This window comes from Opisthocomus hoazin, chromosome 1, assembly GCF_030867145.1.
Source record: "Opisthocomus hoazin isolate bOpiHoa1 chromosome 1, bOpiHoa1.hap1, whole genome shotgun sequence".
Taxonomy (NCBI): Eukaryota; Metazoa; Chordata; class Aves; order Opisthocomiformes; family Opisthocomidae; genus Opisthocomus; species Opisthocomus hoazin.
Window position 1 is genome coordinate 138,744,510 of NC_134414.1, and position 14,254 is coordinate 138,758,763.

General features: G+C 54.0%; 1 protein-coding gene across 1 annotated transcript; it reads right to left on the bottom strand.

Moving 5' to 3' along the window:
- Positions 1-7,462: 7,462 nt before the first annotated feature.
- Positions 7,463-13,868, bottom strand: NOP2 (NOP2 nucleolar protein). Its single transcript, XM_075438059.1, has 16 exons — positions 13,695-13,868; positions 13,575-13,620; positions 13,415-13,500; positions 12,910-13,169; positions 12,568-12,611; positions 12,230-12,402; positions 10,168-10,367; positions 9,957-10,046; positions 9,783-9,870; positions 9,549-9,689; positions 9,235-9,374; positions 8,869-8,958; positions 8,455-8,577; positions 8,272-8,369; positions 8,043-8,173; positions 7,463-7,932 (listed from the first exon to the last, which is right to left on the bottom strand). The coding sequence occupies exons 1-16, from the start codon at positions 13,798-13,800 to the stop codon at positions 7,679-7,681; spliced, it is 2,070 nt and encodes a 689-aa protein (XP_075294174.1). The 5' UTR covers positions 13,801-13,868; the 3' UTR covers positions 7,463-7,678.
- Between the last annotated feature and the right edge of the window lie 386 nt (positions 13,869-14,254).

Below are 14,254 nucleotides of genomic sequence, written 5' to 3' on the forward strand. Positions count from 1 at the left end.
GAGGCAGGCAGGTTCCTGTGGGGCGGTGTGCCGCAGCCCTTCCCTTGGGAGCTGGGGTATTGCTCAGTCCACGCTGCCAGAAGCTTCCCAGACATGCTGAGGGTGAACAAATCAAATTTGTTCCCCTCTGCTGCCTTGCTGTGTCCAGCATCCTCTTTGTCCCGTCACCTGCCTGTCTCCCCGTCCTGCCCGTGACTCTGCGCCCCCACAGCAGCCCCTGTTTTCATCTGTAACACCTCATCTCCCATCAGCAGCCTGGCTGCAGCCTCCCCAGCACACCCGTGACTTCTACAAGTCATAACGGGATTTCAATCCCTCCCGTACGGGCTTAGGGCGGGAAATGAAGTGAGCTTTCCTTCTCCTCCTGTCCCCTCCTTCTTAACATTTTCCTTCTTCTTAAGCAGCTGTTCCCTTGCTCTGCCCCTGACCAGAGAGGCTGAGCCATGGCCAGCAGTACTTTTGTTAGGGAAGAGGAAGGCAGGAAGGTTTTCCCCAAGCACACAGGAGATCCCCATCTTCCAAAAACCCTCGCTGCAACAGCAAGAGCAGCTGGTAGGGATCCACGTGCCCAGCAGCAACACCGCCAAATAAACAGCCGGGGAAAAGGGAAGGACAGACGGACAAGAGGGATCCTGGTGAAGAAGCTTGTTTCGGACCAGCGGCGGCAGTTCCTGCTTGGCGGCTTCCCAGCATGTGCCTTGGAACCGGTTGCTGACTCCGAGGTCTCAGCCAAACCTGCTGCCGCGTCCCTTCGCCAGCCCGCCGCGCTGCCACAGCCTGCCCGCACGCACGGCCGCCCGTGTTCTCTGCCAGCATCCTCCCCCCCGCGTCCCCCTGATCTTACCCCTCGTACCTGCCAGCCTGTTTGCAACCCCCTCCTGACGTGCCTGGGCAAGCAGGGTCAAGACACGGAGCAAGCACTTTCCTAAGCTCTGCTTGGCCACCTGTTCTGGTTTCGGCTGCCGCCGGCAACAAAAGCGCCACGCGGCCGCCCCTCCCCCCGCCGCGGTGCGGAGGAGAATGGAAAGAAACAGGCAGAAACTGGTGGGTCGGGATAAGGGCAGTTTAACAGAACAGCAAACAAAGGGAACAACAACAACGATACAGATAAGGGGAATACACAGAACAGACCGCACGACCCCACAGACCCGCTCTCCTGGACAGGACCGGCGCCGCACGCTGCCCAGCCGCGAGTGAGTCCCCGCCGCACTGTCCCGTCCCCCCCGTGTCCCGCCGCCACCCTCCCCCCCCACCCCCCGGGAACCCAGCGTGATGTCACATGGTATGGAATACCGGGCTCTGTTTGGCCAGGTGGGGTCAGCCCCCACCCCCCCGGCTGTGCCCCTTCCTGGAGTCCGGTGAAAATTAACCCTGTCCTGGCCAAACCCAGGACACCACCTTCTGTCCTGCTGGGGACTCTCGGCAAGCAGAGCTGATTCATGAAATGCCAGCGGAGGAAGGCACTGCCATCCATCAGGAGAAGCTCCTTCACCAGGAGGCCGGCGCAGCACTGGAGCAGGTGGTGGGATCTCCATCCTTGGTGGTTCTCAGGGCTCAGCAACGCGAAGCCCCAGCGCTGTGACCTAGCGCCGGGACAGCCCTGCTTACAGCACAGGGCTGGGCTGCAGCCCTGCAGCACCTCTTCCCACTGACACCCCTGCTGTCTCCTGGGGAGGACAGGGCAGTATGGAGCCTCCTTTTTTTCCTAGCTTCCCTTGCTCAGGATACTTGCCGGCATAAAGGATTCCTTCTGACACAGAAGATGGCTGGGACAAAGGGCCAACCTCTTCTGGTCACTCCACAGGAAGCCCGGAGCCCAGAGACAATCCTGCTACCCAGGGGACCAGAAAGCTCCTCTGCTGGGCCTCAGCCTCACCCCAGCACAACAGCTCCTCCTCCTCATATTCCCTTCACCAAAACCCCTGGCACTTCTCCAGACCCTCCAACAGCTCCTGCCCTGCGTTCAGCAGCTCAGGCTCAGCAGCAGCACCGTGGACCCCACCTGCCGATGTGCAGAGCTACTCACTGCGCCTCGCCGTGTCTCGTAAAATCATGCCCGTAGACAACGTCAAAACAGACGCTTACTACCAGGCGTGCTGGTGCTCATCTCACCTCCACAGATTTGAAGGCTGAGAAAGAAGCATCGTGTTTTCTGACCCCAATGCGAAACACACGGTGCAAATTTCTGCAGCTTGAGTCAGGTACTTGTGTGGGACTGTCTCTCTAGCTGCTGACAGCACGATAAAAAGAGATTGAGCCTCTACCATTACCCTTCACAGGCAAATCAAGGTGGATTCCCTAGATGGCTAACCACCTATTAAAATCACGTGCCATGCCTGTCATATGAATTTGCCTAGCTTTCACACCCATTGCCAGTCTGAGATGCTCCCACTCTCCCCGATCACAGGACTTTTTACTAGCTAAGCGCATCCTTCTTGCAAAGGTGCTTCATAGATGAAACTTGTTCAAATTAGCTCCCTCGAGGCTGTTTTCTGAAGGCGTAGGTCACATCAGTGTGCATATCACCCACCTCCCTGCTCTCCTTCCCTCTGGGTACCCCAACGCTACCTTCTCCCTTGCACGACACTGTTGGAACGCTTCAGTGTAAGCTCTCCAAGTCTTCCAACTTTCAGGATGCTTCACTGAAACTGACCCCTAAAATTGCTCCTGTCCACAAGGAGAGGCAGGTGCCACAGATGAACGCACAACTTTTGGGCACTATGCTGCCTAGCCAAGCTGGCAGCCCAGAGTTAGCTGCCTAGATTTGGGTGCGACTGGGGAGAAATTGGCACAGAGGAGCAGCTGCCGACAGGAGCTGGGTGATCACCGCACTAACCAACACACGGAAATGTCCCTCTCTATCAGCAAAGGAGGGAATGGATTTTCTTTTAAAAAAATCCCAAAGGCCAGTATAGGAGGGAGCTTCCTCAAGAGCCGGGGACCCAACTGGCCTTACTCTTCTCAGCAACTCCCTATCAACCACATCGGGCAGGTAGGACTCGCAGGCGTCCTCTGCGGGGGCTCTCCACATCCTCCCTAGCAGGGGTGGGCAGCAAAACCTGCTGCTGGAGGCTTAGTCATTTGTGGATGCAGCCTCTACAAAAGTGTGTAAATCTATGGGGTCATGTGCAACAGGGCGCGCTTGGGGGGTCTAAATTTTACACCCAAGTCCCCGAAACGTGCAGTGCAGGGCTTCAGTCTTTCCCCTGGACACAGCCTGACACAAGGCAACACAACTGCAGGCTGCCTGCCCGCACAGAGCGACATTACAGCGTGCGACGTTGCTGGAATTAGCGACCGACCCGCACTGCTGCCGGAGTCTCTTCTCTTTCCATTATGTCCCGTTGTCCCCAGAAGCCTTTGGTGTCCTTTCTCCGCCCGGCCCAGGGTGCCACAGCGCAGCGCCCGACCTCTCCCTCCCTGTCTGCAGAGGGGAGCGGGCCGCGCTCCGGAGCCTGGCAGGCAGGAGCTGCCAGCTGGCTGACTTCATCGCACCCTGATAAGGCTTCTCCGATAGACCCGCTCCTCTTTGTTTGGGGAGAAGGGTTTGAAGAAACCCCACTGAATTCAAGATCTGACAATGTGCATGGTATTTCTCCCACTGCTCTGGCAGTCACTAACACAGAACCTCACCTCTCCCGTGCTCCAGGTTTTTTTGCACCCTTCTGGCCTTGTTTAGCCTAAATAACTTCACAGCATGTGGCAACTCTTCTTACAGAACTGCTTACCCTTTTTTTTTTTCCCTCCAAGTCATTAAATACCACCTCAGTAATATTCGTGCACAGCACAGTGGGACAGATACCACAACCCATTACACTGACTTCTCTCCACCAGCGTTTAACTTATGACTGCCTTTTTACTTCTCAGATCTGCTTTCAACCCTTGCTTTGCCTAAGTTCTTGCTTTGCTCTGTCTCAGCTCTCACAAGCCACGTTAGCGGCAGCTTTCAGATATTCAAAGACATTAAAGGAAGGTACCAAAACATGATCCAGTAGTCACATTTGCCAAAAATCTCAACTTTCAGGTAACAGAAGATGCCCAGAGTAAGAAGGCAGCTGCAAACACAAGCCTAGCATGACCAGCAGCCTCGTACCAGAACGCAGAAGGAAGCTGCCAACATTCGTCCCCAGCTGCTGCATCTCCAGGCCTCCATCTCCATCGATCGCAGCATTCCAGCTTCATGCTCAACATCACCTCTCTGAGCAGCGACAACTGTGATGGCTGAAACACAGAGCAGAAGGGGAGCAAACCACCAAAGAGAGCTGAGAGTTTCCTCTGTCTCTCCCCAGCTACAACAAAAGGTTTGCAGGCAAGCAAAGCAAGCGGAATGATGCTCAGTAAGAGAGAGCAGTTTGACTGACATGGTTAAAGCAGCATATATTCCCACCTTTCAGAGGGGACTGACACAATTTGGAGATCCCCTAGAAACCCAATGGTTACGTTGGGATCCCAACCAAGAACTTTCTCTGCCTGCTGCTGGGGTTATCAAGATAAACTGGTTATGAAGCCGAGACAATACGCTAGCATAGGAATCTCAGTAGGCAGCGGCAGCAAAGTGGGAGAGGTCAGCATCGCTCCCGAAAGGAGAGGCTCACGGCTTGGCAGAGATGAAAGCCCTGCTAGGTACAAGTGGCCCTATAGCTAGAAGGTTGCCACGTGGCTCCAGTTTTCAGCTGTATGCTGGAATCCTGTATTTCATCGCTCTCTAGGGAAACCTGCTAAAACTGGAAAAGAAATAAGGCTGGAGGAGCAGAGGGCAGGGCTTGGCCCACCTGGAAGCTGCCGTTGCCATTGCAAGCCTCGTGCGGCGAGGACCCAGCTGAGGCACATGGGATGCCAGGCAGAGCTCAGGACTTGCCTCGGGAGCACTAAGGGGCAGGTGCAGCAGTGGGACCACCCCAAGGCCACTAAGGTGGGTCAGACTGATGTGTCCATCGAAGCCCAGGAACCCGTTTCCAGCACAGGATGAGGACAGAGGGGTTCGTGGCCAGGGCAAGCGAGCGGCGATCCCTCCGCACAGCATTCTGCCAGCCTCTAGCAGTTCACAGCTCGGGGATCTTCTGAGCCGGTTGTGTTTACCAGCTCTTACAAAAAACACCTTTCCCTTATGCAGACAGCTGGGTTTTCATCCCATGTAAGCTTCTAGCATCCATCATTGCCTGCAGAAAGGAGTTTCACAGTCACCTACACCCTTGGTGCACTCCATGGGTCCTAGGGTTTGGGGTTTTTTGTGGTTATTGGAAAAGAGCAAGCAGTTGTTCCCTGTTCATCTTCTCCATGCCACTAACGATTTTAACACACCATTGTATCACTTCTTTGTATCACATGGTCTCTTTTCCCAGCTTAACGAGGCCCAGACTCTAGCTGTTCCTCTCACAGAAACCACACTGTAACTGAGGATCCATTTGCCCTCCCTGAACATTTTCCAGCTTTACAGCCCTTATTCAGACGGAGGGCACTGGAAATGCAGTATTGAAGTGCATGTACAGGGAAGTAATTTTACACAGGGAGGTAATAATTTTCTTCATTTTGCTACCTAATAATTCCTTTCCTAGTAGCACCTAGCATTTATTTAACCTTTCTGAAAGATCCCAGAAAACTTCCCTCGGGTCCCGTATGTCGGGCAATGCAGAGACATCCCCACACAAGCCTGGAGATGGTCGCGTTCAGAGGCTCCTCCCTGCCCTAATTCACTGGGAAGGCCAGGGGAAAAGCAATTTTCACCTATAAGGATATTTGGTTAATGGCTATTCAACATAAAATGACAAAGTCAAAACCCCTCCAAAACAGTTAGAATAAATTAAACCCATAGGACACATAAGCAGAAGGTAACGCGGGCTGTAACAAAGATTGGGACTCCCGATACACTGACAGACTGAGCCATTACAGGAACCACTCAAGTGCAGCCTTGAAGAGCTTCCACCAGAAACTTCACGTCTGGTAAGAAAGCAAAATTATTGTGACTTTCATGGGAAAGAGCAAATTTATTATGAGATGTTGGAGGGGGATTGTGGGAGCGTGCGAGGTTTATCAAGCAATGCTGTAAAGAAGATTGTGGGAGCAAACCCTACTACGGGATGTTCAGGGCAAGGATTGAAGGAGGGGAAAGCGAGGCATCAAGCTGGATCCGGGAGAAGCGAGCATGGGAAATGGAAAGGAGAATAAACAGAAGGGGCCAGTCGCAGTGAGACTGGCTGCTGGTCAGCGTGCCTGTCTGGCTGAGCCCCGCACCTGATCACCACCATCTGTCCTGGCCTCGTATTAAACTAATCCTATCCGTTTCCTCTGCATGCCTGCGCATCTGTGACCTGCCAGCAAACTGCGAGCTGGAGTAGCCCGTCAGTAGGATGAGAGGTCTGACCGGACAGACCACAAGCCCAAGGATCAGCTCCCAGCGATCCATGAAAGCGCGCGCACACGATCCACGAGCGTGGTCCAGGTTTGACGGCCCGGGGACTAAGAACAGGATCAGCCCTTTTTTGCCATTCATGTTTTGTGAGTGCTGTTTGTTTTCCTGGGCATGCGCCCCAGCACCGTTCTTCGGCTTCTGTCCATCAGTCTGTGTCTGCTCACATCTGTGGCGTGTGTGCACATGTCTGAGGGAATTCCCGGAGAGCACTCGCTGCTTGCTGAACCTGGCAAGACGGGAAAGCAGCAGCCTCAGACCAGGACACACAGCAGACCAGGACAGAAAGGATTCCCTAGATCCTACAGTCCACTGCATTCAGCTGGCCTTAACACCAAACACTGGAATAGCGCATCAAGTTCTCGCATGAGCCCAAAGCTCGGCGAGCAAAACAAATCAAAGCAAAGCCTCACGTGAGCTGAGCTAGCAAGACAACTGCAGAAAGAAGAGTTATGCCTCAGGTCCGTTACACACCCAACTCCACACACACTGTGGTGGAACAGAAGCTGGAGAGCACACTTGGCAGAAAAGTTACTAATGAACTGGCTCTAGAAAAAGATTTATTCACTGGAGAGCAAAGCCAAAGAAGAGAATATCAACTCACACTGACAAGGGAAAGGGACCTGGGCGAAAATTGGAATAGAAACAGCCCAGACCACTGCCTGTTATGTCTCAAGGAGAAGCAACCACATCTAGGTGAACAAAAAGGCAAAATAAAAGAGGATGATTGTACAGCTGCAGGAACAGCAGCAATCCCTGCTGCAGCCTGGGAGGCCAAGAGTCTGCTGGGGACCAGCACAAGACCGCTGGCCGAGGAGCTCCAGCCCTGCCCTGAGGAAGCACTCTGCTGAGCGGCACCATAGAACACAGCCTTCATCCAGGCCGCTGGGATTTCAGCTCCCGCTGTTTCTTCAGGAACATCCACGTTGCAGAGCGTAAGGACAGACACTGGAAATGCCAGGGCATCGATGGGAGTGGAAGGGGTTTCTGTTGCAGAGGAGTAAGGGGGCACGGCAGCATTCTGTATTCCGTGTTCAAAGGAAAAGGACAAGAGTATAAAAGGAGCAAGAGTATAAAACTTTTAATGGGTCAGCGCACCAGTCCCTGATGCTGAGGGAAAGGAGCAACTGGGGCTACAGCCATCCCAGGCGCTCAGTGCTGCCGAGATGATCGGCACGGAGCAGCAAAGACAAGGTGGCGCACGCACAGCTGCAGCAGCCCCCGGCCTTTGTTCTCCAAGGAGGGGACCAACACCTGGAAAAGCAGTTCCTCTCACTGTCCGCTCGGTTTCACTCTATGCTTCTTCCTGGTAGGGGCTTGAGGACGCATCATTTTGGGATAGGGCTGGCCAGCCTTCAAGGGTCTCCTCTGCGCCTGCAACGAACGCCTCTTCTTCAAAGCAGGCTGTGGCGGCTTCTGCTCTTTGTCAGCTTTTGACCCCTGAAGTTTCTTCCTTTTTGGCTGAGGCTCCATGGTGGTATTAGGGACAGCGGACGGAGCTGCTGCTTCCACAGCAGGTTCTTCATCTGAAAGCAGAGAGAAAAGTGCTGTAAGAAGAACCCACGGCGCTTCTGCAGGGGAAGCAGCCTGTGAGAGCAGGCCCAGGCAGCTCAGCTGAGCTCCAGCGCTAGGTTACCTTTTTGTGCCTGGGGGATGGCATTAGAGAATTTCTTGAACTTGGCAATGAAGAACCCATCCATATTGTGCGTGTGGGGATAGAAACGCCGCGTAGACTTGAGGGAGGGGTGGAAGCGACGGTCCTTGAACCTGGAGGAGGAAGCGGGGTGAGAAGAGATAGAATAACCTCTGCTCAAACCTGGCCACGAAGGAAGAGTCACCTGTGCAGCTTATGACCTGGCACGCACCTGGTGAAGCCCTCCTTGCCAAAGTCCAGGCCTGTGGCCACCAAACGAACGTTGCGTTTCTTCAGGGCATAATCCACAACCCACTCGTTCTCCTCCACCTGCCGGAGACTTAAGCGTTAGGATCCAATGCTCACCAGTCCCCTGAGTAGGAGATGACCACAGCAGAGCGTGGAAGGGACTTACCATGATGGAGCAAGTGCAGTAGACGATGTAGCCCCCCGTCTCTGAGGCAGCATTAACTGAATCTATAGCGCTAAGAATCAGCTCCTTCTGCAGGTGAGCACAGTGCAGGATGTCTTTCTCGTCCTGCAAGAGAAAGACAGGTTAGGATGCCAGAGGCACAGGGAAGCACCCCAGGCCTCTATTGTGGATGGAGGAATGACAGGAGAGCAAAGCATGTATGATATAGAAGATTCTAGAGTCTTCTGCAGAACTAACCTCAAAAAACCTAGCTCTGGTACAATATGCAGAATAGGAAAAAAAAAGAAAAATCAGCATCTCTATTGTAGGCATCTCTCAAGAACAAAGCTGCCCCAAAATCCTTCCTCTCGTGACTCATGCTTGAGTACCCATCTTGTGTCCCTGCTGGTCACTCACCTTGTTGGTTTTGACAGCAGGATCCTTAGAAATGACGCCTGTTCCGCTACAAGGAGCATCAAGCAAGACACGGTCGAATCCTCCAAGCACCTACAGGCAGACGGACATTTGGAATTATGCTCACAGGTGGGGACTCAGAGCAAGACCAAGACTAGAAAGGGAACCAGAAGACTGGGAATGCGGGAAAGATCATGCACTCCTCCTTGTCCACCTTCCTGTCTCCATATCAAATAACAAACCCCTCCCCAGCAGCTCTGCTCATTGTCCTGTGACAAGTGGCTTTGGAGAACACAGCTTTGCTAAAGTGACAGCACAGCAGTTCTAGGTAAGCGTGGTATGGACGCCCCAAAGCAAGCAGGAACATACCTTGGGGAACTGGCGTCCATCGCAGTTACTCACTATAGCATTGGTGACTCCCAGCCGATGCAAGTTCCCTACCACACTACGCAGCCGCTCAGCATTGCTGTCGTTGGCCAAGATCATACCCGTGTTCTTCATAAGCTGAGCTGCCAGAGGGCAAAACACATAGCAAGGGGCTGAAAACCTCTTGTGCTTTCGCCCACGGGGATGGCCAACCCTCTCCTTTCCCCGAGTTCAGCCCCCCTCTCTTCCCCCTTCCTGCACAGACCAGCAGAAACTCGTGACTTCGCAGAGCATCCCTCCCAAGCCTCCAGTGGTACCTATGTAGCTGGTCTTGCCTCCTGGGGCACAGCACATGTCCAGGATGCGTTCGTTCTCCTGTGGAGCCAGAGCCATGACAGGGAGGAGACTGGAGGCTCCCTGCAGCATGTAGTGCCCAGCCAGGTACTCAGGGGTGGCACCTGGACGGGGAAGGCAGAACGGAAGATGACACGTGAAAGAAAGGGAGCCAAGAGTGGGTCAGCTCAGCCCTACGACAGGAAGAGCGATCTCACCCATGGGCACGGAGGAGTCATAAATAACAAGTCCCGTTTTCGACCACTTCCCCAAGGGGTCGAGATTCACGCCACGGTTGATCAGAGCCTGCAAGACAAGGAGACGGGACTAAGACACCGCCCCGTGGGACAGGCAGTGCAGAAGACAACCGCAGGTCCCTGCTCCCTGCTCACCTGCGCCAGGTCCCGTCGCCGCGTCTTGAGTGTGTTGGTGCGAATGGTCACAGGGCGAGGAACCTCATTGGCTTCCAGGAAATTTATCAGCTGGATGAAAGAAGGGACAGAGAATAGAGGGGAAAAAAAGAGAATAGAAATAAAAATGAAGACCTGGGAGGCAGACAAATCCTCACCAGTCAGCAAAGATATGGACAGGACAGGATCCTACCTCAGGGAGCGGGAAGATGTCCATGAACTTCGTGAGCAAGAAGTCACTGTAGGAATAGTAGGCAGCCATGTCCCGGCGCAACAATGCGAGGTACTCCTGTCGTGAGCGTCCTTCCTCCCGCTTCTCCCCAAAGTCCTGCAGCACCTCCATGTTGCCCTTGATGCGCTGATGAACGATGTGCAGGTCAGGTGGCTCAGCAGGTAGAAAGACCATTAAGGAATCACAGCCAGCCAAGAAACTCACACACAGGCTCTTTACAAGCGCCACTGGTCACGCAGGGCTGCTGCATCGCAACAGCACCTGCACCAGAAGGGCCTTGCTGGAACGCGCTTTCGTCAGAGCTCAGCAAAGGGGGGGATTCAAAGGATGGAACCAGATGAAAAAGTTCACAAGGCAGGAACTACAAGGCATTTAAAAGAATTTGATTAGTTACTTCAGATAAACAAAAAAAACTAGAAAACAAAACAACAACAAAAGAAGTCTTTTAATACTGAAAACATTACCCGTAGCAGAAAGGAGACCAGAAGTACCCCAAGGGCAACTATGAGGTACAGAGGAGAATGAAAAGAGGTAGGATTAAATTGTACTGGGGGGGGGACAGGAAATTAAAATCACCAAAGCCCAAGATTGGATTGGATGCTGGAATTGCTGTCCTCAGAGGCTCTACAAACTGGTTAGGCAAACACCTGCCAGGGAAATCAGGGTACAGAGGAACAAACTACAAGAGAAGATCATACAATCATAGGCTGAAAAAGATGAAACCGTCCACGCAACACCACCATTCCTACTAAACCATGTCCTGAAGTGCCACGTCTACACATTTTTTAAACACCTCCAGGGATGGGGATTCAACCACCTCACTGGGCAGCCTGTTCCAATGCCTGACCACTCTTGCAGGAAATTTTTCCTAATACCCAATCTAAACCTCCCCTGGCACAACTTGAGGCCATTTCCTCTTGTCCTGTTGCTGGTTACCTGGGAGAAGAGACCAACACCTGCCTCACTACAAGCTCCGTTCAGGCAGTTGTAGAGAGCAATAAGGTCCCCCCTCAGCCTTCTCTTCTCCAGACTAAACAGCCCCAGCTCCCTCAGTCACTCCTCATAAGACTTGTTCTCCAGACCCCTCACCAGCCTCGTTGCCCTTCTCTGGACACGCTCCAGCACCTCAATGTCCTTCTTGTAGTGAGGGGCCCAAAACTGAACACAGTGTTTGAGGTGCAGCCTCACCAGTGCCGCGTACAGGGACACGATCACCTCCCTACTCCTGCTGGCCACTCTGTTCCTGATACAAACCAGGATGCCGCTGGCTTTCTTGGCCACCTGGGCACACTGCTGGCTCATGTTCAGCCAGCTGTCAACCAACATCCCCAGGTCCTTTTCCGCCGGGCAGCTTTCCAGCCATTCCTCCCCAAGCCTGTAGCGTTGCATGGGGTTGTTGTGACCCAAGTGCAGGACCCAGCACTGGGCCTTGTTAAACCTCATACAGTTGGCCTCGGCCCATCAATCCAGCCTGTTCAGATCCCTCTGCAGAGCCTTCCTACCCTCAAGCAGATCAACACTCCCACCCAGCTTGGTGTCATCTGCAAACTTACTGAGGGAGCACTCGATCCCCTCATCCAGATCACTGACAAAGATGTTAAACAAGACCGGACCCAAAACTGAGCCCTGGGGAACACCACTCGTGACCAGCCGCCAGCTGGATTTAACTCCATTCATCACCACTCTGTGCGCTCGGCCACTCAGCCAGTTCTTTATCCAGTGAAGAGCACACCCATCCAAGCCACTTTCTCCACATATATATCCACATGCATTTAAGACTAGAAAGGAAATCAGGGCAGGCTCCAAGCTCCACACAGGGCCTAACAGATTTTCCTTACTGCGCTGTACAGAAGCACAGCATTGTATACTATCTACTGGGGCAGCTCATCTAAAAATATCTCGTCACGCACAAAACGCTCTTGCTAAACAACACTCGTGATAAAGACCAAATGAAGCTCTTCGGTATCCTGGCTCTGCGCTGTCGCATGCATACAGCTTATGGATGTCACAGATAAAAGGATATCCTCTCTCTCAATCTGTTCATTAGTTGGCAGTTTAAATTGTTCGTCTATATCCAGGTTGAGCTGCAGATCCGGGCTCTCTTCCTCCTTCTGTCCCACTTTCTGCCTGCTTGTCTCATCTACTGCCTTCTCCTCCTCCTCCTCCTCTTCACTCTCATCTTCACTGAGGCCTCCCCTAAGGACAAAGAACAGGACGGATGTTTTACACGAGAACAGTATCACGCAGGCACTTCGCAACTACCGTTTCTTAGATGGCAGAGAGGACACAAGAATGAACAACACAGGCTCCTCATCTAACCAGGCAAGACTCTGCAGACTGACGATGTTCTCAAATCCTCACCTATCAGACTTCTGCTTCAGGGCAGCTTTTTCAATAGGCAGCAACTAAACAGAGACAAAAAGATTAATGAAACAGTGTCCCCAGCTGACCCCTTACTTCCCACTGTCTATGGAATTTATCTGCTCTGTTTACAAAGGACAACAAAGAAAAGCACTGAATGTTATGCTGGGATCAGTTGCTAAACTTGACATTGTTCCTGTAAAGGCAAAAAGAGGAAAGCCCTCTGCCACCTCACCACCCCCCCCCCCCAGTAAAGCCACCCTTTTTTCCGCGGGCCCGATGAGTCCCTTCAGCCAGCAAAGTCAAGTATTTCTTGCATGATTAAGGGCAAAAAGCTCCTACCTCTTCTTCCTCTGATGACAAGGCACCATAATCATCTACCATGTCCTCGCTGCTTCCATCCTCCTCCTCCATCTCCCAGCTGCCCTCTTCCACCTCACCATCGCTGGATAACTCCACGCTGTTGCCTTTAGGAGGGATTTTCTTGGCTTTCGCCGGAGCCAGCCATTTCGAATTGCCGTCGCTGAAGCCAGCCTGGCCCCGAGCAGTCTGTCCTGCCGCCTTCACCGCACGTCTGTCCTGTGGGGGCACCTGCTCCTCAGCTAAAGGCAGAAGCAGCTGTTAAAAGCCAGGCAACACTCTCAAAGGCAGCTGCCCCGGTTTTTTTTAGTTACTATACAAAAAAGACAGCGCTGCCGCCTGGCGCAGACCAGAAATGGGGAAAAACTCGTTTAAAACAGTGAAACATGAACCTGTCCCGTGCCGTAAAAAGAGGCCGGAGCCTGGGGGGTGGGGGGGAGGTGTATGCGGGGCGGGGGGTCTGCCGGCCGCCCCCCCCGGCACTCACCTGCCGGCTCCGGCCCTCCTCCTCCTCCTCCGCGCGGGCTCCTCCCCGCCGGGCCGCTGCCCGCTCCCAGCCGCCTCTTCGCAGCCCTAGGGCGGGAGGGGAAGCGGCAGTCAGCCCCGGAGCGGCCCCCGCCGCCCCCCCCCGGCCCCGTCGCCCTCACCTCTTCCGCCCGTGACTGGAGAGCTTCTTCCTCCCGGTCTCCGGCTCTGAGGAAAGACACGCGGCGGTCAGGCGGCCCGCGCCAGCGGCACCGGGCCGAGCCGGGCCGGGCCGGGCTTACCTGGCGGCAGGAAGCGGGCCAGCTCCACCTCGGCCCCCCGCTGCTTGCGGGCCTTGCGCCCGGGGCCGCGCTTCTCCTTCCTCGTGGGGTCCAGCTTCCGCCCCATGGCGCCGCGGCTCCCTCCGCCGGCACCGGGCCCGCCGCCACACGTGCGGCCCTACCCGCCGCCCCGCCCCGCGCATGCGCCCGGCCTCGGCCCCGCCCCCCACCGCCCATTGGCTAGCGCCGCCGCTCCCGGCTCGCTGGAGGCGGGAGGCGGGGCCGGGCTGCGGCGCCTGGGCCCGGGGAGGGGATGCAGTCACACAGGCACCAAGGTAAAATACAAGGAAACTTTATTTTTCAGTTTTACCAAGGTTTTGCTCTCTTTTTTCGATTTTTTGTTTGTTTTTGCCTTCAAGCTGCTTATTAGTGGACAAGTCCGGTCAGTTTTTATATTAAAAAGGATCTTGATGGAGGTAGCTTTGTCTCTGTCCTGGCTTCTGCTTGGTCTCGCCTGCGTGCTCATCGCGGTAAACAAACCCAAAATAAAATTAAAAACAAAAACTGGAATTCCAGGCAGA